A 25,711-nucleotide genomic window follows, 5' to 3' on the forward strand; every position below is an offset into this window, starting at 1 on the left:
CGGGTGCGACACACCCCTCTTGATCTCATAAAGCCTCGCAGCTTCGAGTATTCTGAGATCAAGAGGGAGAATCCCAGCCAACAGCATCGCAGAGTTCAGGGAGACAGTCCGATATGCTCTGCAGATCTTCTGGGCAAAACCCCGTTGAACGATGTTAAGCCTCTTTTGTACCCCCATCTTTTCCGCTGTGGGTGCCCACGATGCTGATGCATACAAGATAGTCGGTTCTATAACTGCGATATATAGAGTCTTAACTATTTGGGGGTTAAGCCCCCAACTTACTCTAGCTGCTCTTGCTAATAGCTTATAACGGCCTTTTTGCAAACGCTTCCGACATGGGTGTTGAACAGGCCGCCATTAATAGTAAGGCCCAGTATCTTAATACTTTCGAAATATTGGATGTCCCCATTACAAGTCGTGGCCTGTCAAATTTTAATTTTCGTGTCGAGAACAGGGCACATGTCTTGTGTGGCGCGAATTTTAGTTTATTTCTGACACCCTATTCGTCAATTTTCCTCAATGTGCAGTTCGCCTTCGTCTCTACTTCTAAAGCAGTATCTCCATCAAACACTAGCACAAGGTCGTCGGCAAAAGCCTGACAAAACACATCCATCTCCTCTAACATCCATAGCAGAGGATCCAGCAAGAGGTCTCACAGGAGCGGCCCACCTATGGAACCCTGCACGCACCCCTTGTTGGTCTCTCTAGTCACTTCCACACCTGCATACCTAACTTTCACACCTCTTCCACTCAGGTTGCTGCTGAACACCCGCCTTACGTTCCCCGGACACCCAACTTTAACCGCACCTGGTTAGCACCTGGCTGGCGCCAGGCGCTGTCGAAGGCTCCCTCTATGTCCAGAGATACCACAACAGAAATCTGCTTCTCCTCCCTCTTATTTCTGATGTGGCTCACTAGTCTATAGAGGGCGTCCTCGGTGCTCCTCTGTGGCATGAAGCCATACTGATGGGGGCTTATTTTGGGCAGCAGGTAGAACCTGAGTCGGACGACCAGCATCTAATGAAGATGAAGATGAAGGTTTCGATGTGGTCTATTCTGATGCCTGCCTCGTTTATCTATCAAACTTTCATCTCTTTTAATTTTTTCTAAGGCCGTGTAAATCATTTGCTCAGTAATAGAAAGAGTGTTTAAAAAAATACCTTGCATACTTGCACTCCATAATGAATGTAACTGGAAATCGATTTCTTAATAAAACCCCGAATAAGCCTGTACTAGCACTTACTTAAATAATGTAGAAAACTATTTACCTGAATAATATCGTAACAATGTTTACTGTCAAATCATATTGATATTATTTTTCGTAAAGATCTAAAACCATATTATTCGTTTAAAATAGATTTTAATGTTATTTTATGGAATATACGCGTAGTTTTTCATATCTTCGTAAATAAAGATAGAAAAATTCTGAAAAAAATTTACATGGTGTATTTTAACTTCTAGATGCCGAAAAACGCATAACATGAAGAACCCCGTAATAGGTCATTACCGGATTATTCGCGGGGGACGTCGACTTATAAAACCAAAAACCGTTTAGTATAGCGGATGACATACCACTACATCGATTTGAGGTATTATTCCCGCATATACGCAAAAGATGGCGTTGAAATATTTTTTTATTGTTTATGTAATATATATATGACCGCAGGCCCCAGGAGGTTAAGGATATAACCAACAGATCCAAAATTGCAGTTTAATTCGGTAATGTACCATACTTTACTATGTATTTGTTTTATATTAAACTGTTTCCTTGAACCATATCTTATATATAATAAGCATAACTCGAGAACGGCTGAACCGATTTCGATAATTTTTTTTTTATTATATTCCTTGAAGTACGAGGATGGATCTTATGTAGAGAAAACGTAAACATGTACCACGGGCGAAGCCGGGGCGGACCGCTAGTAGATAATAAACATGAAAGTATTAATAATGTATAGTCATTTTTATTAAAAAAAAATTATTACCTAGGAAGAATAAAAATTTTGGAATAAGTAATCATCTTCGCAAGCACTTTTATATTATCTCCAAATGACTGTTTTCTTAACAAATTTCAAATATTTTCTTCTAAGTGGTGAGTTTAATAATTTAATTTTTAACAGCTTTTTATTACGATTGTACCTATGTGTAAGAAGAATGGAATATTATATAAATGATATATACCTATGATAGATATGTTTCAATCCTTAAAAAAGGAATCAATATTTTTTTACCTGTAAGAATATTTTTTTTTTCAATAATATAGAATCAAAGATACGGTCTACCATTCGTAAGGCAAGAGATTCGAGCCTATGGGAGAGCCTTGTTTTAAGAAGTAATCAAAAGTTTTAGACTTGGATTAAGTTTTTAATCTCGCCTTCAATAGTCCACTTAATTGAAAAGTTTAAAAAAGGACTTCGTTGCTACTTCTTTTGAGATCAAGATATTTGTGATTGCGAGACCTTTGTAAGCTGCGAGTTGAATAATTTATTATCTAGGTACGTAGGTACTTTGGAATAGATACCTACAAATTTTATTGTTTATATGGGTCCGAAAATTTATCGTTTTATTAAAAAATGATCCGTGGCAGATAAAAGATGCGGTATTATAATATTTATTTCAATTCTGTTTTCTATCTACTGAGCTAATGTACGGTTTTTTATTTCATTGGGAAATTTCATTGGGAAATTCATTGGGAAATAAGTTTTAATCATTATAATATTATGTAATAAAAAATTAAAAAGTATGTAACTAGCATACTTAGAAGCCTTAAAAAACAATCTACAAAATTTTCAGCAGTACCTACCACTGACCTCTATTACACAATTGTACGCTAATATTTTTATTATCAATCGTTAAAATGTCTTCCAAATATCACATCTATAAATATTATTATAGCAGGTAATACATTTTCTTTCGGCTACAGTCAAAATATAAACTTTATTAAACGGCTCCAGTTCAAAAAGTTTTTACTAATAGTACAGTTACAAATGTCAAACTGACTTTTAAGCTGTATAGCTGTAAACCATTGCCTCTTTTAATGACGTATTTTGACAGTCAGATGTCGGAAGTTGAGAGTTGATAGGTACCTAGTTGACAGTTGACACTTGACAGTTGAATGTTGATTTTTAGATTGTACACAACACAGTGAGATTACTTCAAAGTTCAGTAAGATAAAAGTAAAACTGATTAAAGCACTCGTTAAATGCTGCTTATTGTAAGCTCCGATAAATAGATATGTGATTTTCTTGTGTTTCGCTTAGTTTAAGTTAGAATGGAGCCTGCATAACATCTGTTTGTGCAAGGATAGAGACAGAACCATATTTCACCAATTTTCAAATTGAAAAACGTGGAAAGATAAGTCAGGTACCTATTTATTTAAATATTTAATAAATCGTATGCATGTTCATATAAGTAGAACCATAATATGATATCAATAATAAACCTTGACATTCAGTAAAGAAATAAAAAAAAAAATTAAATAAATAACTCAGTATTAGTATGAAAAAATTATCAAAATGTAACTATTTTCTTTAGTTGGTTGCCTGGAAGAAATCACTTATAAGTGATAAGGCCGCCATCTGTGCTGTGTCTTCTTTTAGTATAAGTTTTCTTTTCTTTTTGTAATTTTTGTTGGCAGTACAATAAAGAATTTAAATAAAAAATAAATAAATATTTTAAAATATTCATGTACCTGCCGAATAGTTACTGCAATTAAGCTTTTAAAAATATATTTGATTGATATTATTTATGTAAATAATTCACTAAATAACATATACCTACCTTATATAATTCTAATTATTTAAAATTAGTTTATTTTATACATAGGTATCTAAGTTATTGGTAGTGATGCAACGAATACTACTTTTACGAATACGAATACGAATACGAATATCAAACCTACTATTCGGCGAATACGAATACGAATACGAATATCTCGCCTTGGTAATAAAAGACTTATTTTTTTAATGAATTTTCTCTTCTTTACTCTTCTAATAATTAAAATTTACAATAGGCAAATTTTTATTTAAAAAACATAAAATTCGTAGATATTCTGGTTTTAGGTGATTTTTTTTTCAGTCTGGATATTTCCAGCCGTTGAAAAAAGTCTTTCCGAAGCGACTGTACATGGCTTCAGGGAAAAAATATTTTTGGGCGATTTTTTTCTGACTTGGAAAATGGACATCTTCTCGCCAAAAGGCCAGTGGATCAGCAGTCTCTGCACACGTCATATTTTTACCCACGATTTTTAAATCTATAGTAAATAGAGTTGCGTACAAAAATATTCGTTTTTAAATATTCGTATATTCGCTGAATACGAATATTCGGTAAATGTCTACTATTCGGCGAATACGAATATTCGTATTCGTATTCGTTGCATCACTAGTTATTGGTATAATATAATTTTGCTAATTATTTTATTAAATAAAACTCAAGAAATCTCAAAATATTAATTGAGATTTTTACATTAAGGGACAATTATTTAGTATTTTAGTACTATAACCTTGGCATGTATTCTAGAAGAGTTATTATACCAATTAAATATATTTTAAAGATATTTTGAATATCAATAGTAACTCGGGATTCATGATAATAATTCTTGTATCTTGCCTTTTGCTGATAGAATGTTTAAAAACAATAAATAGGTACTTATGCCGACCATGCTTTAAAAGGGAATGTCCTTTGTACTTAAGTAATATTAAAAAAAAATAGAAAGAATGGTATTTAATTATGAACAATAAATATTAAAATGTGTGATTTTTTATAAAGGTTTTTTTTTTTTATAAGCTGTATACATAGTTTCTAATATCTTTTTCATTGTCACTTCATTGCATCTTCACTTTGTAGCAAATTATGTATCCAATTGTGCTGTAGGTGGCAAATTAAATAGTCATTCCTAGGTTATCTTTTATTTTGAGAGTAAACTTTACTTTTAAAATAAAAGTAAACTTTAAAAAAGTCACTTTTATTACCTACTTTAGAAACCCTTCTTATAAGAACAAAAAGATAGTAAGATGTTAAGTACAAAGCGATTCAACTTATACTACCTATTTACATTATAAGATTTTTCAATCACTGTTCAATACAAAACTGTTAGGAACACTTTTCAGTGGTTTAACTTTACTACACTGATATTAAAATAGCTTTTTTCCTGTAACTTATATTCTGAACATTATTTGTTCAACCTGAGTAGTACTTTGCTATTCTGGCTTAAAAATAAGCTTCAGTAATTAATAGGCTAATTATTACTATTGACCAATAAACTAAAAGTGTAGTCCTGTCTGTGTCCTGCTAGACCTAAACATTTTTTCTTAATGTCTCGGTATTAAACATAATGTTGACCACTGCACCACTCAATGTCACAGTCATTCAATGAGGTTAATTGTCAAGAAAATTTTCAATTTCAAAACCTTGATGATAGCAGTAAAGTAGTTTTATGATTAGTATGTCTCTAGCGCAGAACATAATATATACTCAGAGTAGTTTGATTGCGTGCCAGCTTTACTGTGCTAACTTGCGTGTGTTACAGGAATGTATACATGATTAAATTGTATAACTTGTACAGCATTTGATACGGATACATCAAAAATATTATTATTTTGGTGGGTAGGCTTGTAACGTAAACAAAAGTTAAACACTGTTCATGCTTTTTGTGCAATAAATATGAGAATAAAAAAATTCTATTCCGTTGGCCGTAGTTTTATGTAGATACGAACCTTTAGATTTTGTATAAAGTTGTTAAAAAAATTGAAAGATAGTACTACTTAACTATTTATTATCTGCACGTTTGTACGCCTAAAACGGTCTTGCAGTTCGTCTTGTTCGAGGTATATTTTTCTACAAATAAAAAACTTACTTTAGGCCCTGAAATCAGCTATTAGTATGCACTGTTTTCTGTTTTGCTCTCCTTTTATCGAATAACGATAAAGTATTATTCGTAGTAAAGAATGTAGCATACTGAACGGGGCTTGTAGGTATTAACGATTCGAACGTGCATAGATTTTTACTTACTACTAAACAATTCGCTGTATTTCCAGCAAATAGGAACACTCGATTTCACCATAAAAGAATAAAAGTATGCCTGTTAATATGTCGATCTATGTATAAGCAGGCAAACGAGCCAAGCATTGTCTGATTAGTTTATTGCGCCCCCCATAATCTATCGCAGTCCGCAACCGAAGTTACGGGTGTTGCCTAATGCCTACTAGGAAATGGAAAAGGGACAGGACACTTAGTCAAAATAAACAGCCATCAGTGCACGAGGGAATAGTATGTTCTGTTCCTAAAAGCCTCCATGACTTTATAGGATATGAAATATCAAATAATAGTAATATTATTTTGAATAATAAAGACCATAATTTGAAAAATAGCAGCGATTTACTCTCCTTACGATATTGTGTCACGTATGTATTTAAAAAAAATGTGTGCGTGTACTAGTGTACCTACACACGTAAGAAGTGAAACTTCTTTATGACCTTATTTTTCAAAAAATAATTTACTATATGCAACAGAAATACGTCGAATCACGCGTGGTAGGGATAAGAAATAGATGGCGCGTAACGGAAAAATGTCACGCGTAACGAAAAAATGTTACACTAAATTTTTTTCCAACCCACTGTTTCACTTCAAAAATGCATGGACTTATATTTATTTTGTCTAATTATCAAAAGACGTCTATTATTCATAATATCTATTTTATAATTCTTGTTTCATTTGACGATATTTTCCTCAAATGAATACGCAACGTGTATCCTGTGATCGTATTTGTAACCGTCCATCATCCGTAACAATTTCATTCGTTTTGGTCCAATGTTACGTTTCATAAGTTTACGAAGATTTTTTGTTTGTTTATTTAAATAGGTTAAAATTGCAAATAGGATTATGTAAGCTTTTTGAACTTTACTTTAGTCCTTACCTTACCTGTCCCTTATCAGGTTTCAGGTTTTTCTAGATCATTCTTTTTTTACAAAAAAAAAAAACTATTAATGTCTATACTATATACACGTTTATTCCACACCATAGATAACATAAAGTGTGAATAATAGTCAAAAAAAAGAATTGTTTTATAAATAAGTTTGATTATATGCGCAAGGCGATGTATTGGAGATTATTTTAAAAGTACGAAGACAATTAAACATATTCAACATATAAGATGTAATAACTAAGAATTATTTATTAATACAGAGAGTTTAAAATGTTTTAACGTTAAATTTAAATACTTATATAGTAAAATTTATCAACGTAATATGTTACGAGACATGTTTCAAATCTAAATTGGTTTACGATACGCGCGAGAAGTAGCAAGTAATCTAAGAATGTTAATTGAGACGTAATGGTTTAATTAAGTACATGACAAACGTTTATACATTCTGAATTATTATTAATGGTTTTCCAGTCTAAAGTGAAGTACTATTGATATTAGAGGCTAAGAAAATTTTCGTCACATAAACAATACATAAAATTATCTGTATTGATTACCTTTAGGTATATATCCCTAAAGGTAATCAAAGGGATTATATTAAAGCTTATTCAATGGCACCTAAAAAAACTAATGCCCTTCTACACGATCATTGTCAATGATAAGAGAATTGATTGGAAATATAGAAACGGATACTTACAATATAAATAAGATTAAATATTTTTATATTCCATTATAGTAATTGTAGTACACTACCTAATGGTGTTTTGTTTCTTTGAGGTTGTTTTAATTTTTCTTATAATTATTTACTAAATAATTAATTTTAATATTTTAAATGTTGTATCGTCAGTGTTTCTTTGGGACCTAAATTGAAATAAATAAGTAGGTATATCTGTCTAGTAACTTCTCAGCATATTTAATTGAATATAAGTAACTTTCTCTTATCTGTGTCTCGTGTAACTGATTTACGATATTATGGAAAGGCCAGTGTCACCCGACTTTTTGATAAAATATCATTTCATATCAGTTGTCGATTATAATCTTATTTTACAGTTTCGTAAATTCGATTAACTGCTATGTTTCAGTATCATATGAGTATGAGACGTTTCTACGGTGTGTTCAGGATTTTCAGTTTGTGTATGTAGGTATTATAGGAAAGTTTAATTTAAAAGAAAAATGCATTTATTACGCGATCTTGCAGAATAGTTTGTCTATTCATAAAATAAATCCTTTTTGCACCTTTCTTGTACCTCTGGTATATACAGGGTCAGAAGTCAGCAGTCGTATCGAATTAACCCTATGATATATAAAAGAGCTAGATACGTTACCCGCTCTCTATTTTGGCAAGAAAAAACTCAGGTAAGTGCCCGAGTTTCACTTAGTCACGCACCATTCAGCGTCGTGGCTGGACGTTCTTTTTGTATTTTAATCGGCAGTTGTTATTACGAAGTACATGAGTGAGACATGTATTATGTCTCGTGCGTGAGAGTGAAAGAGAGAACAACTGTATTGGTGATAATGCGTTAGTAAGTAGGTATGTATTAATTACGCTGTTTTTTAGTGCAATGATGTTGGCGTATGCCGCGTCTACTAGTATAATAGGTCATTGAATTTACCACTTTAAAATTACTTTATAATTTGTGCACAAGGCTATCTTGTAATTTCTCATAAAATGCTGTGTTTACGCACATTCAAATTTGAGCTAACAGCTTGGCAGATTCACCTTGGATGCAAATAATGCTTAGTCGTGCTATAATAGTCACTCTATCTATGTCAGTGCAATTAAACATCTTCAGTGATAAATATCAATTTTAAAAAGCATAAATGAAGAATTCACGGTAACCTGACGTTGAAAACTTGAACCGACCTCGGCATGACTGCCATAATACATAATAATACAACATAATACAAGGATGCGCAAGAAAGCCTCATTTATTATGTAGTGACTATATTACATTATAATTTATAATTATGTTTGTGTTATTAAATTAATGACTTCAATACGATATGTACCTACCTACAGATTACTGTTTTGAATAAAACTTAAACAAAATAAAATAGTGTCCAGTTTTTGCTAGTCATTTCGAAGGACGTCTCATATCTACCATTATTTGTTTATATCAATGTTATCAGACCAACATGCAGTTACAATATACAAATTTATTACACGTAAATAAATTATTCAATAAAATATACCAAACTATCTGTTAAGATAAGATAATATGTACCTACCCACTTCGAATTATTTTTAAGGACAAACATTCACGAAAACACCCTATCTAGCATTCCAATGTGGACGTCATAGTGCTATGACGTCACTAATATTGACAGCCATTAGCTCAATGTTATCTGACCATTTGGTCATGCAAGTTAACATAGTAATTTCCTTCATTAAAGCTTATTATCCTCCACTTAACGTTTGTTATGAGCCAATTTCCTAATTTTTCGCGTTTTATGTCATGTAATACTAACCACTTATAATGGTTCTCCATTATTGCCATTATTTTATTGCAACTACTCCGTCGAGGTCCTTGCTAATGTTATTACTAATTCGATTGCCATAATATCCAGCCTTGTATCTAATGTTCTAATAGTAATTGTAATCCATAAAGTATTAATATATTTGTAAAATCAATTAAAAGAGTAATTTTGTATAATATTTATTGCTTGCAAGTTGCAATTCTGCTGCTAACTATAACAAGAGTCAGTGAAATGTCAAGGTAACGTTAACTCTATTGAATCATTTGAATATTTGGCACGTTGCATTATGATCCAGGCTATTATGGATGACACCAGTATTGATGCAAATTAGAATGACGCTTTCGCACCATTGAATTTTCACTCCTCGTATCTTTGTAACACAGCTACAGGTATTGTTAGGTCTAAAAAAATAATATGTAATTTCAAAACATTATTATATATCATTGTGATAAAAGGAAAAGTATATTGTTAATAACTAGTTTCTGGGTATTAATGGATTACGAATTCAATAAAGACGATAATATAATTTTAACCGGTTAGTTGAAATTTTAAACGCTATCTAAGGTAGAACATTTATTGCATAAAGCAGCTTGTGTTATGTTACTGCTTTTAAAATGACGCTCATTCTTATTTTGATCTTCTACATGTTATTTTATATCAACATCTGTTCGATCCGTTTGTGTATGAATTGTAACTGATACGAGTAATAACAGTGATGACTCCTTGCAGATAATTTGAATAATGCCGTCCCCGTCCAAGCAGAGATTCAAAAGGCAATCATGGTACAGGCGCCTCATGCACAAGAGATTGCCCATTACAAAATGGCTGCCCGAATATAATTCGGAGAAAGCCCTTGCAGACATTATAGCGGGTATTACAGTGGGACTAACAGTAATTCCACAGGCTCTGGCTTATGCGACTCTGGCCGGCTTGCCACCTCAGGTAATTGAGATCGTTATCATGAATATAAGATGTAGGTACCCTGTGACATACGTTTATAAACAAATCAAGGATCAGTAAACAGTAAAATGATAAATATTGTAAACGTGTACATCACGTATGAAATGCGAAAGTAATTACTGAATTTTAACCGACATACCTTATTTTGAAGTTGTATAATAATTGTGTCACGGAGTGTGTTACCTGCAGGCTGCAACCAACCTTCAACGCATTTTTGTACACATTGTGTGAAGCACATTATATTTTTATATTATTTAAATATGTTTTACCACTCAAACCCTATTCTGGTTAAATTTAAAAATTACATTTGTTTTTTCTCAAAACTACATTTTATACCTGTCGTAATTTTCCTCCTATACCATGAACCTGAGTGATAAAATATTATTATTACGTTACGTTTAAATTTGAATGATTATTCAATTTAATTAAAACGCATAAGGAAGGAATAACAATGTAATGCCGAACTGAAAAGATACAATCCTTACAACTTCATCGACATTGTTACCATGTTTACCGAGGAAAAAGCACGAACCGCTGCATTCATTACCTTATGTAATATCGGCAATGTTGTTAATCCTTTCTTCTATTATATTATGATACAATACATCTAAATATAAAGGTATCTATTTAATATTAATGCAGAAGAAACCCCAGACGAATCTCGTTTGTCACGTTTCCACAATTGTAAAAACAAACGCGTCTTATTATGTACATATTTCAATACCATTAAAACTCGATTCACCTGTCTCATTTCTTTTTTGTAAACTAGGTCGCATACTATATCAATATATTATTTGGTATCTGTAAGCGGTAAACGTGTTTTTTTTACTATATTTCTCGACTCTCGTCGTAAATTGAGATTCTCCATGTTTTTTAAACGATGGAACTCGGAAGATTCGTAAAGAATTGTATGGAATATTTTGTTTCAGTATGGGCTCTATTCTTCCTTTATGGGCTGCTTCATTTACATTGTATTCGGATCCTGTAAAGATATTACCTTGGGTCCTACTGCGTTGCTTGCTCTCATGACCTATGAACAAATACAGGGACGAAACTTCGACTATGCTATCCTACTATGTTTCCTTACAGGCATAGTTCAGTTGATAATGGGAATTTTGCATTTGGGTAAGTTATATAATTACATATACTTTTTATTTTGCTATAAGTTTATGATGGCCATTGTGACACCATTCAGGCATATATATTTCAAAGCTCACACGTGCAATCAATAAGAAGCACGTACTTAATAAGAAAAAAAAAATAGTTTCAGAGTGTTTCAAACTAGTTATTTCTTAATTAAGGAATTCATCAATTATCAAAAGAACACACAGTAAAAATTGCTATGTACATACTTTTAAGATTGAAGATCTTAATGGTCTAACAACTCAGCCCCAACATTCGACCCTATGCCAAGTAATTCTTACAGCTGGATATCTTAACTGGAATTTTAAAACCCTTTTTAAATCCTTGTACGGTATTATCGTTACTAGGTTAACGACCCTCTTGTTTCTCGTTACTCTTATATATAGGATGATAAGAATACATTTGTATTTTCTTTGCTGGCAATTTATTGTGTCTAAGAAAATTTATCGGAGATGATATAAAGTCTATGTCTGTTTTTAACCGACTTCAAAAAAAAGGAGGAGGTTATCAATTCGGCCGGTATATTTTTTTTTTTTTTTTTTTTTTATGTATGTACACCGATTACTCCGAGGTTTCTGAACCGATTTACGTGATTCTTTTTTTGTTCGATGCGGGATGGTGTCGAATTGGTCCCATAAAAATTTTATTCGGCTAGGCCTAGTAGTTTTTATTTTATGAGCATTTTTGTCTGTACTCGATGACTTAATTTCAATGTAGCAAGTAACTTTGATTCACTTCCCGGTAACCGATTGAGCTGAAATTTTGTATACGAATGTAAATTGGATAGCGATGAAACATTATCATGACATGGAGCTGATCTGATGATGGAATCGGAAGGTGGCCATAGGAACTCAGTAATATATTGACTCAACTTTATCGAGTTTGGGCTCGTTTGATTCGTGTTGAAAAATACACTAAAAAGTATTAAATAAAAATAACTGCGTTAAAAACAACCGACTTCAAAAACGGAAAAGTAAGAAATAAAAAAGATTTGATATTATTAATTACTACATATTATTTTTATGTGCCATTTATTAAATAGGTTTGAAGTCGGTGCCAAACACTAAGCACTTAGTATTAAGCCCATGCACCGACATCAAACCTTTTTAGTAAATAGCACATAAAAATAATATGTAGTAATTAATAATATCAAATCTTTTTTATTTCTTACTTTTCCGTTTTTGAAGTCGGTTGTTTTTAACGCAGTTATTTTTATACTATTGTAGTATCTGTTGATTAATTTAAATAACTATGAAATATCAAAATATGACTTAGGTTTAGTTAAAGAGCGGTTATGTTATCGATTGTAACCGAATTTATAAAGGAGGTTATCCACAAAACGTATTGAATAGTATATAACCTAATTAAATATGTATTTATTGTTTACATAACATGATAAGCTTGTCTTCAAAATGTAATTACCACACATTTCTCCGAAATTGCCATATAATCATGTTTTGTTTATAAAAATGTAACACAATTAAATAAGTCAATGAAGGTAGATGAATAAATGTTCATAAGGGGTGGTGATCGCTTGCCATTGGGGAATTGATTTAGACTCGCTACACGAACAGATTTAATTCAAACTTTGGCCACTTATCAAGGTTCGACGACAATACTATAATTACAAAAATTAAAAACGCAAAATAAGCGTCTTGTTTATTTTTTAACAATATTTATGTTTTTTAATAAATAGAGTGGTACCCGTGGAAGGTTTTAGCATTTATTTTTTTGAGGTTTAGACAAAGCAGTATACATAATACAATAAATACGTATTGTAAATAAAAGTATTTTGTGTTCAGGTGTATTGATAGACTTCATCTCCGTGCCGGTCACGGTCGGTTTCACATCGGCGACTTCTGTCATAATTGCTGTCTCGCAATTGAAAGGTTTATTGGGCCTGCAATTTCAGTCGAGGGGATTTCTCGATACGCTCAAAAAGGTAAACTTTATTTAGCTATTGGAAGAATACTTCTTAGAAAACAATTTGGTTTGTATTAACCTGTATTATTAAATTCAGTGTATAAAACTGAAGAAACTAGTTATTTTTCTTGCGTTTGAAATAAATAAGGAATGTTTTACTATAGTCCATCAAAATTACAGTCTGTATTATACCGTTATTACAGATATTAATGTAAGGTATTTTTATATTTTAAGTTGTTACATAAAAGATTTCAGTATCTATTATAATTAATTTGGTAGTTACGATTCTTTTGTTACCAATTTTTGGAATTTGTACCTAATATTATTACAGGTAATTTTACATCTATTTGTGTTTAATAAGATCCTTACAAAGTTTGATTGTATCCGAATTAATAACCTTTTACCAGGAATCTCTGAAATGCGTAGCTTGCAAAAATTAATCATACGCCGGGGAAATTTGTAACCGTATTTAAACAATTACAGTTCTAACTGTATCGTTCTGGGACTTGGATAAATTAAATGTATAAACTTTTTGTAGATTATCGTGAACGTTCCCAACGCAAAGTTGGCGGACAGCGTCTTGGGAGTAACCTGTATAATCATTTTACTTGTAATGAGGGTATGTATTTATTTTACCATTTCTATTTCCGTAGTAATAAATATGAAAACGGGGAGTATTGTTGACACATGTTTATTGAATTGGAACAAATATGTGTATACAAGTACCTATATACGGATTAATATCCATTCATGCTGAAATCTGCTCTATTTTATTTGTCTATACTCTATGGTGTTGCAAGGATTTTCCTTATTATAAAAGTACTAGCTTTTCGCCCGTGGCTTCACCCGTCATATTATAAATCTGTCCTATATATTATGTTAGTTAAATAACTTTATTGATAACACGATTAACACAATCGCATCGGAAATTGTAAAATCAATAATTATTTAACAACTTTACTGATTACTTTACACTTTAATGTCAGGATTTTCCCAGTGAACCCATTTTTAATACATTTTTAATACACTAAATTTATTATAAAATTGGTGTCATTCTATTATCACGCCGTTGCATTTCGACTTATATTCGGATTTTAGACCAAATTGTTAAAAAATATCCAAACATACTTTAATGTAATAGATACCGATATATTATAATGATTGTAAATTACTTTCTGCACCTTTTTTAAATTTCCACTTGAAAACAATCAAGGTCGACTGTTTTCCGTGTTTTATGAATATGTCTTTGCAATGTGTTCATTTTATAAAACTTGTATCTGTCGACTTAACGACATTTTTGAATAATTAGTTCGAACATTATTAGAATCAAGAAATCATACTATACTTGGTGTGATACACCCGATCAATTTATTTATTTTTATTTAGGTCATCCAACATCAGTCACAACAATACTTAGAGCTAGGGTACATAATATAACAAAAAAAGACAATTGTGACAAACATTTACAGGATAACACAACATGATTATTGAGTCAAGTCACTATGTGGTATGCAAAGCAAAAAATAAATAAATAAAAAGTAAACAAAATTAAGATAATTCCTTTAAATACTTGCGGATTTTATTACAGTTGTCGTGAAAAATATCAATAAAATCAATCTGAGAATATAAGGGCTATATTTGCTTCAATCATGAAGTTGGATGTACTGTAGTTAATTGGCCAATAAATGTAGACCTATTTTTCATTACACCAATGATCTTCATTGATACATTAATCAGAACAAATGAACCAATATCAAATTGTTATCTACTGACAAAGTATACTTAATGCCATTTTAAATTAGAATGTTACTTTCGTTTATAAAATCGATTCAGCATAACTTTATCTACTTGTGAACTTTTTATAGAACCCAGATCTGCAAAAGCGTTAGCAATATCGTGTAGTTCTTATCATTTCATTAGCGCCGAAATATTTCACACTAATTCAAACATCATCGTGATATTCATGAGCGTAAATTAATTATTTGCAGAAAATTAAGGACATAAATTTGCCCGCGGATCAAAAGGGGCTTAAAAAGGCATTATGGTTGTTCTCAACATCAAGAAATGCTATAGTCGTCCTGATATGCTCTGTCATGGCGTATGTTTGGGAAGCTAATTCGAAATCACCATTCAAACTGACTGGTACTGTTAAGTAAGTAGGTGTTACTTATTATCTAGGAAGTGCTAATGATATGTTGTAGGTCGTTTTGATGTTTCATGCGGTATAATTTGAGCATATGGCGTCATTTTTATTTATTTGGCTCCACTTTGGCTCTTATTCCGTGACATTTCAACACAAATTACAACAAAGTTACACATAAGAAGATATTATATATTTTATAATGTAATTCGAATAATGTGTAAAGGTGTCATATCTCTGAATATTAATGATAGCAAATTACAGTTATAATACTTGTTTTCATTTATGTTAAGAATTATTTGAAATTGGGGTTCGATGATATTTTTTTTTTAGAAAATAAATCATCTTCGCCATTTAAATTAAGTAGGTGCTTACGCAATACAGAAAACGTCGTTGACGTAACAGTCCTTAAAATTAAACAGTTTTTTGTTTTTCTTATGCATATTATTATAAGGTTTTTTGTCACTTGACGATTCAAAAAAACCTCTATTCTTTTGTTTCATTTACATTAGGTCTTAAACTAATATGTGATTGGACTCCTAGGAGTCGTAATTAAATAAAATGCTTGTGTCGGGAGGATAGCCAAAATAACAACCAAATGTTTGTCTTTTAGAGATGGTCTGCCGCCTTGGAGCTTGCCTCCTTTCAGCACAACCGTGGATGGCAGGAACGTATCCTTCATAGAAATGTGCTCAGAACTCGGTTCCTCCATCGTTCTTGTGCCTATCATTGGTGTGTTGGGAAATGTTGCCATTGCCAAGGCATTTGGTAAGTTTCAGTTACATGCTTTTTATCAGGATTGAATTCAGATATTCAATTTTTTATACTTTAAATTTAGGCTAACGTAGTCCTTATCTAGCCTTTAAAATATCTTAACATCAAATTTCACTATTTAGAACAAAATATCTTAAAAATCTTTGCATCTTCTGTTTAAAACCCCCTAACATTATCATCTTACTGTACTGGTCGATTAAGGAAAGCTGGCATGTTCACAGTACTCACACTTATGCAATTTTACTATACAGTATGTTCAAAAATAAATGCGATTCGCTAGTGTACTTGAATTGTAAAATGGGTGCGTTGTAGATAATATGAAAGCTCTCATAACTTATATGTAAAATAACAATTTAAAAGTAACTCAATCGATGAACTTAATTATTTATTCTCATACCTAATCAATTTTATTGTAATATAGTATTGATAATAATCATTCAATTATCAAATAATAATTAAATTTAATGTCATATTCAAATTAACGATATAAACAATAAAAATACACATGCGCTCACTCCCAATACAATACAAGCGAAACCCTAGCACGTAAGAGATAAGGCTACATTACAATAAAAGCTGTATTATTCAGCTATGTATGAAAATTTTAACTTACTGCGTTTACATTTAGTTTACAAAACTTATTACATTGTTACATAATTTAACCTAGGTAAAGTAAAAAAAATCTAATCCGCGTGCCGCGAAGTAGTTATCTCGTCGAATATAGTTAGTAGTATACCTAACGTCTTTGTTTAAATTATATCACCCTGTATTTATAAACAATTGCAAAATAAAAACAATAATTGTCCCCGTCACGCGAGAGATATGGGCAGACTTTTCATGATGCGTATGCAGTATGACGTCACGCCGCGCGCGTCTTCATAGACACTACACATGTGCAATGTGTGAATGTGTTTACGTTCCAGCTCTTCTTAATCGGCCTGTAGATAAATGAATCTTTTCCAGTTGCCCAAATAAATTAATTATTCGATAGAGTCATATACTTAACAGCACTATTACAAATTTTTCTTACAGCAAGCGGTGAATCAGTAGACGCAACGCAAGAACTAATAACTCTTTCGTTCGCGAACATATTGGGTTCGTTCCTCAGCGCAATGCCTATAACTGGCTCATTTTCAAGAAGCGCTGTTAACCACGCTAGCGGAGTTGCTACACAGTTTGGAAGTCTTTATACAGGTATTTAGCATTAATATAATGTATGTGTATTTTATTATGTAATCAGTGTGATAATATGTAGAGAAGTCCGCATCGTGACTTCATTATCACTTACCAGAAGGCAATATCATGGTCTTCGCTTCCCGATTTTTATTAAAAAAAATAATGATATAAGTAGAAGAAATTGGCTATAGTTTTTCTTTTCAAATATGTTTTTATTATATAAAAACACCAGACTTATTATTCTGTTGTATGCATTGGTTATGCGTTTTTTATTGTAAAAATAAGTAAGTTATTTTCAGAGAAAAATGTGCATGCAATAATTAACAAAAATATAGTGAAGACATGTTATAGGTACATTACCGTCAATTTCACAAAGTACCTACTACCTTATTATATTCTTAATAATATACCGTATATTTCTTTATTATTTATCTTATATTGAGGACGGCAGTTATAAAGGTCTCATACTTAATTTTAATTAATAGATTATTCGTATACAAAATATTCATTTTATATGAATACTAGCTTTCCGCCTGCGGCTTCGCCCGCGTTTTCAAAGAAAAACCCGCATAGTTCCCGTTCCCGTGGGATTTCCGGGATAAAACCTAGCCTATGTTACTCGTGGATAATGTAGCTTTCGAATGGTGAAAGAATTTTTAAAATCGGTCCAGTAGTTTATGAGCCTATTCATTACAATCAAACAAACAAACAAACAAGATTTTCCTCTTTATAACATTAGTGTAGATGAATAGAATGGATTATATTATATTCGCCACAATGACCTCGACATATTTTATATTACATCTAATTTGCACTCGTGGAATCATGTGATCAAATGCCGAATATATTTATTTGTAAGTTTTTTTTTCCTTCCTTAAAATTTATTCGCAAGATTAATGCCTTGAAGGTGAAGGAATATCAATATGACATAATATTATAAAGCTAAAATAATATTGAACGAAAAATTCGGTTGATTCATATTTTATTAAAGGAAAAGTTTGCGAATGTTTATAATCCGCTAGTAAAGCTTCAATAATAATTTTGTGAACATTGTTGTGATTATAATAGAATTTGTTTGCGTATCTGTGTTTCGCTATCTTTTTCTAATAAATCAATTTTAAAACATATCTGCAAAAATATATGAGTTTATTTTATTTCGAAATAAAGAAATTAGAAAGGCGCCCATAGGTAACTTCATTAATAACTAAAACTGTTTAAAATATCAATTATGATATTATTATCATATTTCAAATAGAATTTAAAACGTGTTTTAGTCTATTTGTTTGGTAATTAGTATCCGGTTGATTCGATTGTTTAGGTGCTCAATGACTGGAACAGAACTGACTCGGAAAACGTGTCGAAAATAGATTACTAATAATGCGAAAATATCGAACAACATTGTTTACTAGCTGTGCTCCGAGGTTTTACCTGCATTGCTCCGCTCCTATTGGTCTGAGCGTGATGATTATAGCCTATAGCATTCTTCGAAAAATGGGCTATCTAACACTGAAATATATTATTTTTCAAATCGATCCCGTAATTCCCGAGATTAAAGACAAAAAAACTTCTTCTGCTTTATAGTATTTAGCATAGTTGTTGATTTTAACAAATATACTATTACAACTAGTCTCTTGTAACTGCTTCGCCCGGTTTGACCCGGGATTAAAATCTATGATACTCACAATAATGTGGTTTTTTATTGATAGTAGATTTCTTTTTCAAAACCAGTAAAATCAGACATTATAGGGAACTCTAAGTTAGCTAGCTAACTCTAGCTAGCTAAGCTAGCGCCCAAGAGCTGATGGGAGAGACAAAATAGTTGCGGAGACAAAAGTTGCTCTTGCGCGCTAGCTCTTACAAAATAAATTAAATGCCAGTATGGGCATTTTGAATTGTTTATGTACAAAATGTGGAAAGCAAATGACATCCACATTGTTAATATTGTTCAGTTTGATATGGATGATTTATTGTTTACAAAAACACAAGCGTATTAGGAATGCGTCGGTGCATATCGGTAAATCGATTTTTTGTTTTGTAGTATAAATAAAACTGACAAATGTATTCAAGCAAATTTAAATAATGCTGATATGAGCTGTTTCTTTATGAGAAAGTAATATGTAGTTGTTCATGATCAGCCAAAAAATGATTGTCAATTTTTTTTTAAATTATAGTTTTCTTTATAGGTACTTCTATGTTTTCCTATTCTTCTCCACTCCATGTATTTAAGATAAAAAAATTATAAACAACTAGTGGTCCGCCCCGGCTTCGCCCGTGGTACATATTTCGCATAAAAGGTAGCCTATGTTCTTTCTCAGGGTCTAAAGATTGTGTGCCAAATTTCATCAAAATCGGTCCAGTAGTTTATGCGTGAAAACCTACATACCTACATAGATACAAACCTTTCCTCTTTATAATATTAGTATAGATTTTAATCAAGTGGCGAAATCTATCCGTTATAAAATTCATGCACTGATTTTGCTAAAAACAAGTTTTCGATTTTGGTCTGATATTAATATAATTACGTTGTAACCGAAACAATAGTAAATAATAAATATTGCACGTAATACGATTGTTTTTATTATTCCACAGGTATTCTAGTAATTTTAGCACTAAGTCTGCTCACCCCCTACTTCTACTACATTCCAAAGGCGTCGCTCGCCGCTGTCATCATTTGTGCTGTGATATTTATGATTGAATATGAGGTAAGAATTGTTCAAATATAAACAACTAGCTTTCCACCCGCGGCATCGCCCGCGCAGTAAAAGAAAAACCCACATAGTTCCCGTTCCCGTGGGATTTCCGGAATAAAACCTATTCTATGTCCCGGGGTAAAAAGTAGCCTATGTCCTTTCTCGGGTATTAAAATATCTCTATACCAAATTTCATGCTAATTGGTTCAGTAGTTAAGGCGTGATTGAGTAACAGACAGACAGACAGAGTTACTTTCGCATTTATAATATTAGTATGGATTTACAAGAAAGTGAAACACAAACAATATTATATTTTAAGTCGCGCTTATTCAATCATAAAATAGATTACGTACATCAGCTCGCCTACATTATTTGGGCAATTACCTGACTTTCGTATTACCATCCTGAAACATTGTATATATGTATAACTTATACTACTCTATTACATCTTAGTTTGTAAACTATCGTTATATTATAAATAATAAATTACAACCGAAAAAACTTTAATATTGTTCAATTTAGTTATCTGGTCTAGACAATGATTTATGTATTTTTAAACTTCCGCGACCTATAAATGACAAACCCACGATAAGGCGTGAGTTCAATATTCGGTATAAATAAATTATTATTTTCTGCAAAAACGCGGAAGTAATTAAATTATAACGTTAGGAATTAGTAGTTTTATTCATGAAATATCAATAGAAATAAAATAATTATTTTTGCAACATATTTTGCAATTCTATTTTTTTATGTACTTATATACTTATAAAAAGTTACGGTCACAACAATATAGATCAGAGATAATAAATAGAATCTTTCTGCAATACCAATAAATAAATAACGTCCTTCAAAGAGATTGCTTTATATATCAACATATAGACTAAAATTTTCCTAAACTTTATTCTTTCAGGTAGTAAAACCAATGTGGCGATCCCGTCGTGCGGACTTAGTGCCCGCATTTGCAACGTTCGCGCTTTGCCTCGTTGTAGGAGTGGAACTGGGAATAGTTGCGGGCGTGTTACTGAACGTTGTGCTACTGCTGTATCCCAGTGCTCGACCGCAGTTGGACGCTGAGATTGTCACGGTGTGTATACTGTTTTTCTAAATTCAAAATAGTCCTATTATTCAGGTAGGAAAACTAAAGTCGTGCGGACTTAGTGCCCGCATTCGCTACGTTCGCGGTTTGCCTCGTTGTCGGAGTGGAACTGGGAATAGTTTCGGGCGTGTTACTGAACGTTGTACTACTGCTGTATCCCAGTGCTAGACCGCAGTTGGACGCTGAGATTGTCACGGTGTGTATACTGTTTTTGTAAATTTACTATAGTCCTAATAATATTATTTATGTATTTAGGAAGGCCATCAATTATCTATACAATCACAATACAAATATAATTTTGGAAAGATACAAAAACGCAATAAAAATAAACGCGAAAGTTTGTAAGGAGATATGGCTGTTTGTTACTCTTGCATGCAAGAGTTAATCGAATCTGAAATTTGGTAGGTTTTTTTTATTTTTAGTATTTGTTGTTATAGCGGCATTACGAAAATACATCATTTGTGAAAATTTCAGCTTTCTAGCTATCACGGTTGGTTATCACTTTCTATCTCCAGGCTGTATCACATAACAGCCTGGAGACAGACAGACTACGAAGTCTCAGTAATAATTTCGGTACGGAACCCTAAAAAAGACAGGAGTTTAAGACTGTCCATAAAAAATCAACACAATAGAATTATTTAGAAGTATCTATTTTTATTTCATATGTTTCTTCTTGTGATGCATAGCCTACTATTGATATAATGTCACATGCTTTTCAAAATTTGTTCAGGTGTATTTCTCTTAAAATAATAGCATATAGATTGGCGTTTAGTCTTGCCAAGGTTACGTTTAGAATTCTTATTGTATTGTCGTAATTCAGCCGAATAATTTAAAAATATTAGGGTAATTTTTAATTTAATTTTATTGTTTATGCTATTAGACCTCTACTATATAATTACATAACCGTAAATTGCTAACTGTTTAAACTGCCTATTTATTTTTATGATGTACTATGAAAATAATTATTTAAGTATGGTAGTTTTGACAAGGTTTATTGTTATTAATTATTGTTATAGTAAGAGTTATGCAATTTTCTATTACATTCAAATTCTGATACCAAACTTCTCTATTTTGATGTGTTTTTTTAATACGCCTTTCGATCAATGATAATAAAGCATTTATTGTAAACTACACGACAGTTATTCTCCATGTACTCATTTAGCTATCTCAGTTAGCTATCCTTGCAAAGTTTCAGATGTCAAAAAATACTTAAAAGAAAAAAGTTTATTTGTCAGTTTAGTTGTTCTCAAAATGATGAATTACCTGATATCAAAAAAGAAATACCAGTAGGTAGCTAAATTATTTCTCAGTTTCACGGTCATTTTTACTTCCTAATTATCTTTTCGTCCCAGCTTGTCTTAAATATAATAATAAACAAACTTAGAAATTAATGAACTTTTTAACTCCACAGAACAACTCGGGTATGAACTATCTCCTGATAACAGTGGGCAACAGCCTATACTTCCCGGGCGTGGAATATATTCGGCAATATGTAACGCGGGCTGCTAGCAAGCAAGGCGGGAACATGCCAGTGGTTATCGACTGCCGATACGTACTTGGTGAGTATTTTTTTCTTTTTTCTATTTTTATACCTGTACAAAAATTTATAAATATTTGAAATTTTAAAATTATTGTGAGCTTGGATTTTCTATTCTCTAAACTATTGACATAGGTATTTAATTATTTTATTTAAAGTAGAAGTCGTGTAAAGATCATACGTTGCAACAATTAAACCTGATCTTTTCGTCGCTTTCTCTGTCCCCTATGTCCCTTTGTATGCTTAAATCTTTAAAACTACGCAACGGATTTTGATGCGGTTTTTTTAATAGATAGAGTGATTCAAGAGGAAGGTTTTAGTATATAACTAGCTTCCGCCCGCGACTCCGTCCGCGCGGATGTCGGTCTTCGCGTGGATGGTTATTTCTCCATTTTAAGTACCTCTGTCAATAACATCTTATAAATATCTATTGGACCCAATTCCCAAATACGGCTAGGCCTATAATAATACGCAACGTGTGTTCGCGGTTCTACGGAACAACGTCTATGGATAAAACTGAAAAATTAAGATTATTTTTTTTCTACGTATTTTTCCAGGATAAAAAGTATCCTATTTTACGCCCAGGATAATAAGGTATAATTATACCAAGTTTCATCGAAATCGAACCGCTAGTTTTCACGTGATGCCTTCACATACAGACAGACAGACAGACAAAATTTTTTTTAATCACATATTTGGGTTTGGTATCGATCCAGTAACACCCCCTACTATTTATTTTTTCAATATTTTCAATGTACAGAATTGACCCTTCTACAGATTTATTATATGTATAGATTTATTAGGTTTTAGACAAAGCGGGCGAAGCCGCGGGCGGTAAGCTAGTATAGTAATATATATTTAAGATTTGAAAGCAAATCTCAATAAAATTTATTTCAATAGATACAGAACTACTTTCTCGTAGTGCTGTATTTCTAGCTAGGTAACTGCTGACGCAGGCATACATATCAAGAGACGATTCTCATCAAGATACCTTTGATGTTGGTTCGTCTTTACAATTAGCTCTTTCTTATTCTAGGTGCGGATTTCACAGCGGCAAAGGGTCTATGCGCACTGTCGAACGCGCTGTCATCTCGCGGACAGCCGCTAGTGCTGCTGTCGCCGCGGGCAAGCGTCGCCGCAGTGTTCAGCGGGGCGGGCTCCAGCGTGCTCGTCGTGCTCAACGCGACCGAGCTCGACGTCACTCTGCAAGGTATTGGAACGAAATTCCTTATCGCGCGTGCTGATAGGTTGCCTGGTAGAGATTGCTGTTCAGCAATAATGCCGCCTTTTGTACAATTATGATGAATTTTTGTGATATTGTTTTTTTTTTCTGCTTTGACCATTCATGTTTGTACAATGAATTATAAATAAATAAATGGGGGCTAGATTGAAAAAATTAAGATGAAAAGCTGTAACGACACTTTTTACTGTAGTTGTACGCTGAGCGGCGTGTTTTTCTCTCTCTCTCTCTCTGTCATAGAAAGCAAGCCAGTTAATTTAGTAACTTCGTTCCATCCGAGTGACCCTTGACACTTCTCAAGTTCTTTTTTGTGTTGTCTTATATGCCAGGTTTTTGCGCTATCTTTACATGGCCAGCCGCTAGTGCTGCTATCGTCGCGCGCAAGCGTCGCCGCAATGTTCAGCGGGTGGGATCAGGGCTTTTTTTACTTTACAGCCATGGACGTATAAAAAAAGACGGACGCCGTATTACGAACAAACAACGTGAAGCCACCATAGTAAGCTAGTCGGCCGCCAATACGTCGTGAACTACCGACTGATTAACTGCGTCACTGTTTCACAAAAAATATTTAAAATGCCGTCTTGCGTGGTTAAATGGTGTCGCAACAGTACAATTTTAAATAACAAAACACAAGGGATTACATTCCACAGGGAAGCAAGTTATTTCTTTTATGTTTTAATAACAAAATTGTTACGGCAAATTTTATAGAAAAAAATACAGCCGCCATTGTCATCAGGACAGCTGTTGCCATGGCAACATGGCACACACACATGGATGTTTCGCCGCCATTACTAGGCTTCACTCAATGTTTAGGCGATATACCGTCCGTCTTTTTTTATACGTCCATGTTTACAGCATACAACAATAACCAGTGTATCAAATTTATAATTTCTAGATCTTCTCTCAAGATCTCTTCGTGACGTACTATATTATAAGTCATATTCTTAAATACTCAGTCAGTAGCGGTCATGTTCTCAATATTACTTACCAATAAAATAAAATAAAACCTTACTTTAATAATAAGACGATTATTTTTTTCAGAATTAACGGGTCAAATACCCCTCCCAGTGATAAAAGACAGTGAAATGAAGAGAATTACTCCACCACCCACGTACACATCGTTAGCAACAGAAGAATCGCTGGAAGTCGTGATCTCAGACGAAAGAAATAACACTCCCTTACTAAGTGCTGTAAATAGAAAGAAAGTCAGTGAAGTAGATGATACATAGTAAGCTATAAGTAAAATATCAGTCCAGTACCTATGTAATGTAGTTTAGATAGAAACTTAGTTAGTCAAGGCTATTTAAAATAAGAACCAAGGTTTGTACGTAGTTTTAAAGTAGGTAGTTAAGTATGCAGTTATTATTTATGTGTTTTGTGTAATCTGTTAAAACCTTGTGACCCTTATAAAATGTGTTATAATAACACAGTGTGTTTAATATGTGACTATAGAAAAGAACAACAATGGTGTTGGTTTTGCACGAATCTATAATAATATACTATTAGTTCGTAAACGTGTCTTGTTTTTGAACAAAGTTCACTAGTGTTATAGATTTTTCATTATTCTATAGGAAAAAATTCACAAGATTTAATTCAGATAATATATTATGTTATGTCAGAAAAGGAATAATTATT

General features: G+C 32.5%; 1 protein-coding gene across 2 annotated transcripts; it reads left to right on the forward strand.

Moving 5' to 3' along the window:
- The first annotated feature begins 3,127 nt into the window (after window positions 1-3,127).
- On the forward strand, window positions 3,128-25,467 carry LOC123695617 (sodium-independent sulfate anion transporter-like). Of its 2 annotated transcripts, none has more exons than XM_045641522.1 (13): window positions 3,128-3,363; window positions 10,127-10,339; window positions 11,287-11,482; window positions 13,303-13,442; window positions 13,962-14,042; window positions 15,412-15,575; window positions 16,177-16,331; window positions 17,370-17,531; window positions 20,103-20,215; window positions 21,114-21,287; window positions 22,711-22,858; window positions 23,873-24,046; window positions 25,118-25,467. In XM_045641522.1, the coding sequence occupies exons 2-13, from the start codon at window positions 10,139-10,141 to the stop codon at window positions 25,303-25,305; spliced, it is 1,896 nt and encodes a 631-aa protein (XP_045497478.1). In that variant the 5' UTR covers window positions 3,128-3,363; window positions 10,127-10,138; the 3' UTR covers window positions 25,306-25,467. The 2 variants fall into 2 exon arrangements, with proteins under 2 accessions (XP_045497478.1, XP_045497477.1); XM_045641521.1 differs by having other exon boundaries at window positions 3,128-3,354.
- Window positions 25,468-25,711: the final 244 nt, after the last annotated feature.

The sequence above is a fragment of the Colias croceus genome, chromosome 11 (genome assembly GCF_905220415.1).
Source record: "Colias croceus chromosome 11, ilColCroc2.1".
NCBI classification, from domain to species: Eukaryota; Metazoa; Arthropoda; class Insecta; order Lepidoptera; family Pieridae; genus Colias; species Colias croceus.

Coding starts and splice junctions, on each gene's coding strand:
- LOC123695617 (XM_045641522.1), top strand. CDS start 10,139: ATGCCGTCCCCGTCCAAGCAGAGATTCAAAAGGCAATCATGGTACAGG. Junction 10,340..11,286: donor TGGCCGGCTTGCCACCTCAG/GTAATTGAGATC, acceptor ATTTTGTTTCAG/TATGGGCTCTATTCTTCCTT. Junction 20,216..21,113: donor TATTTATGATTGAATATGAG/GTAAGAATTGTT, acceptor TTATTCTTTCAG/GTAGTAAAACCAATGTGGCG.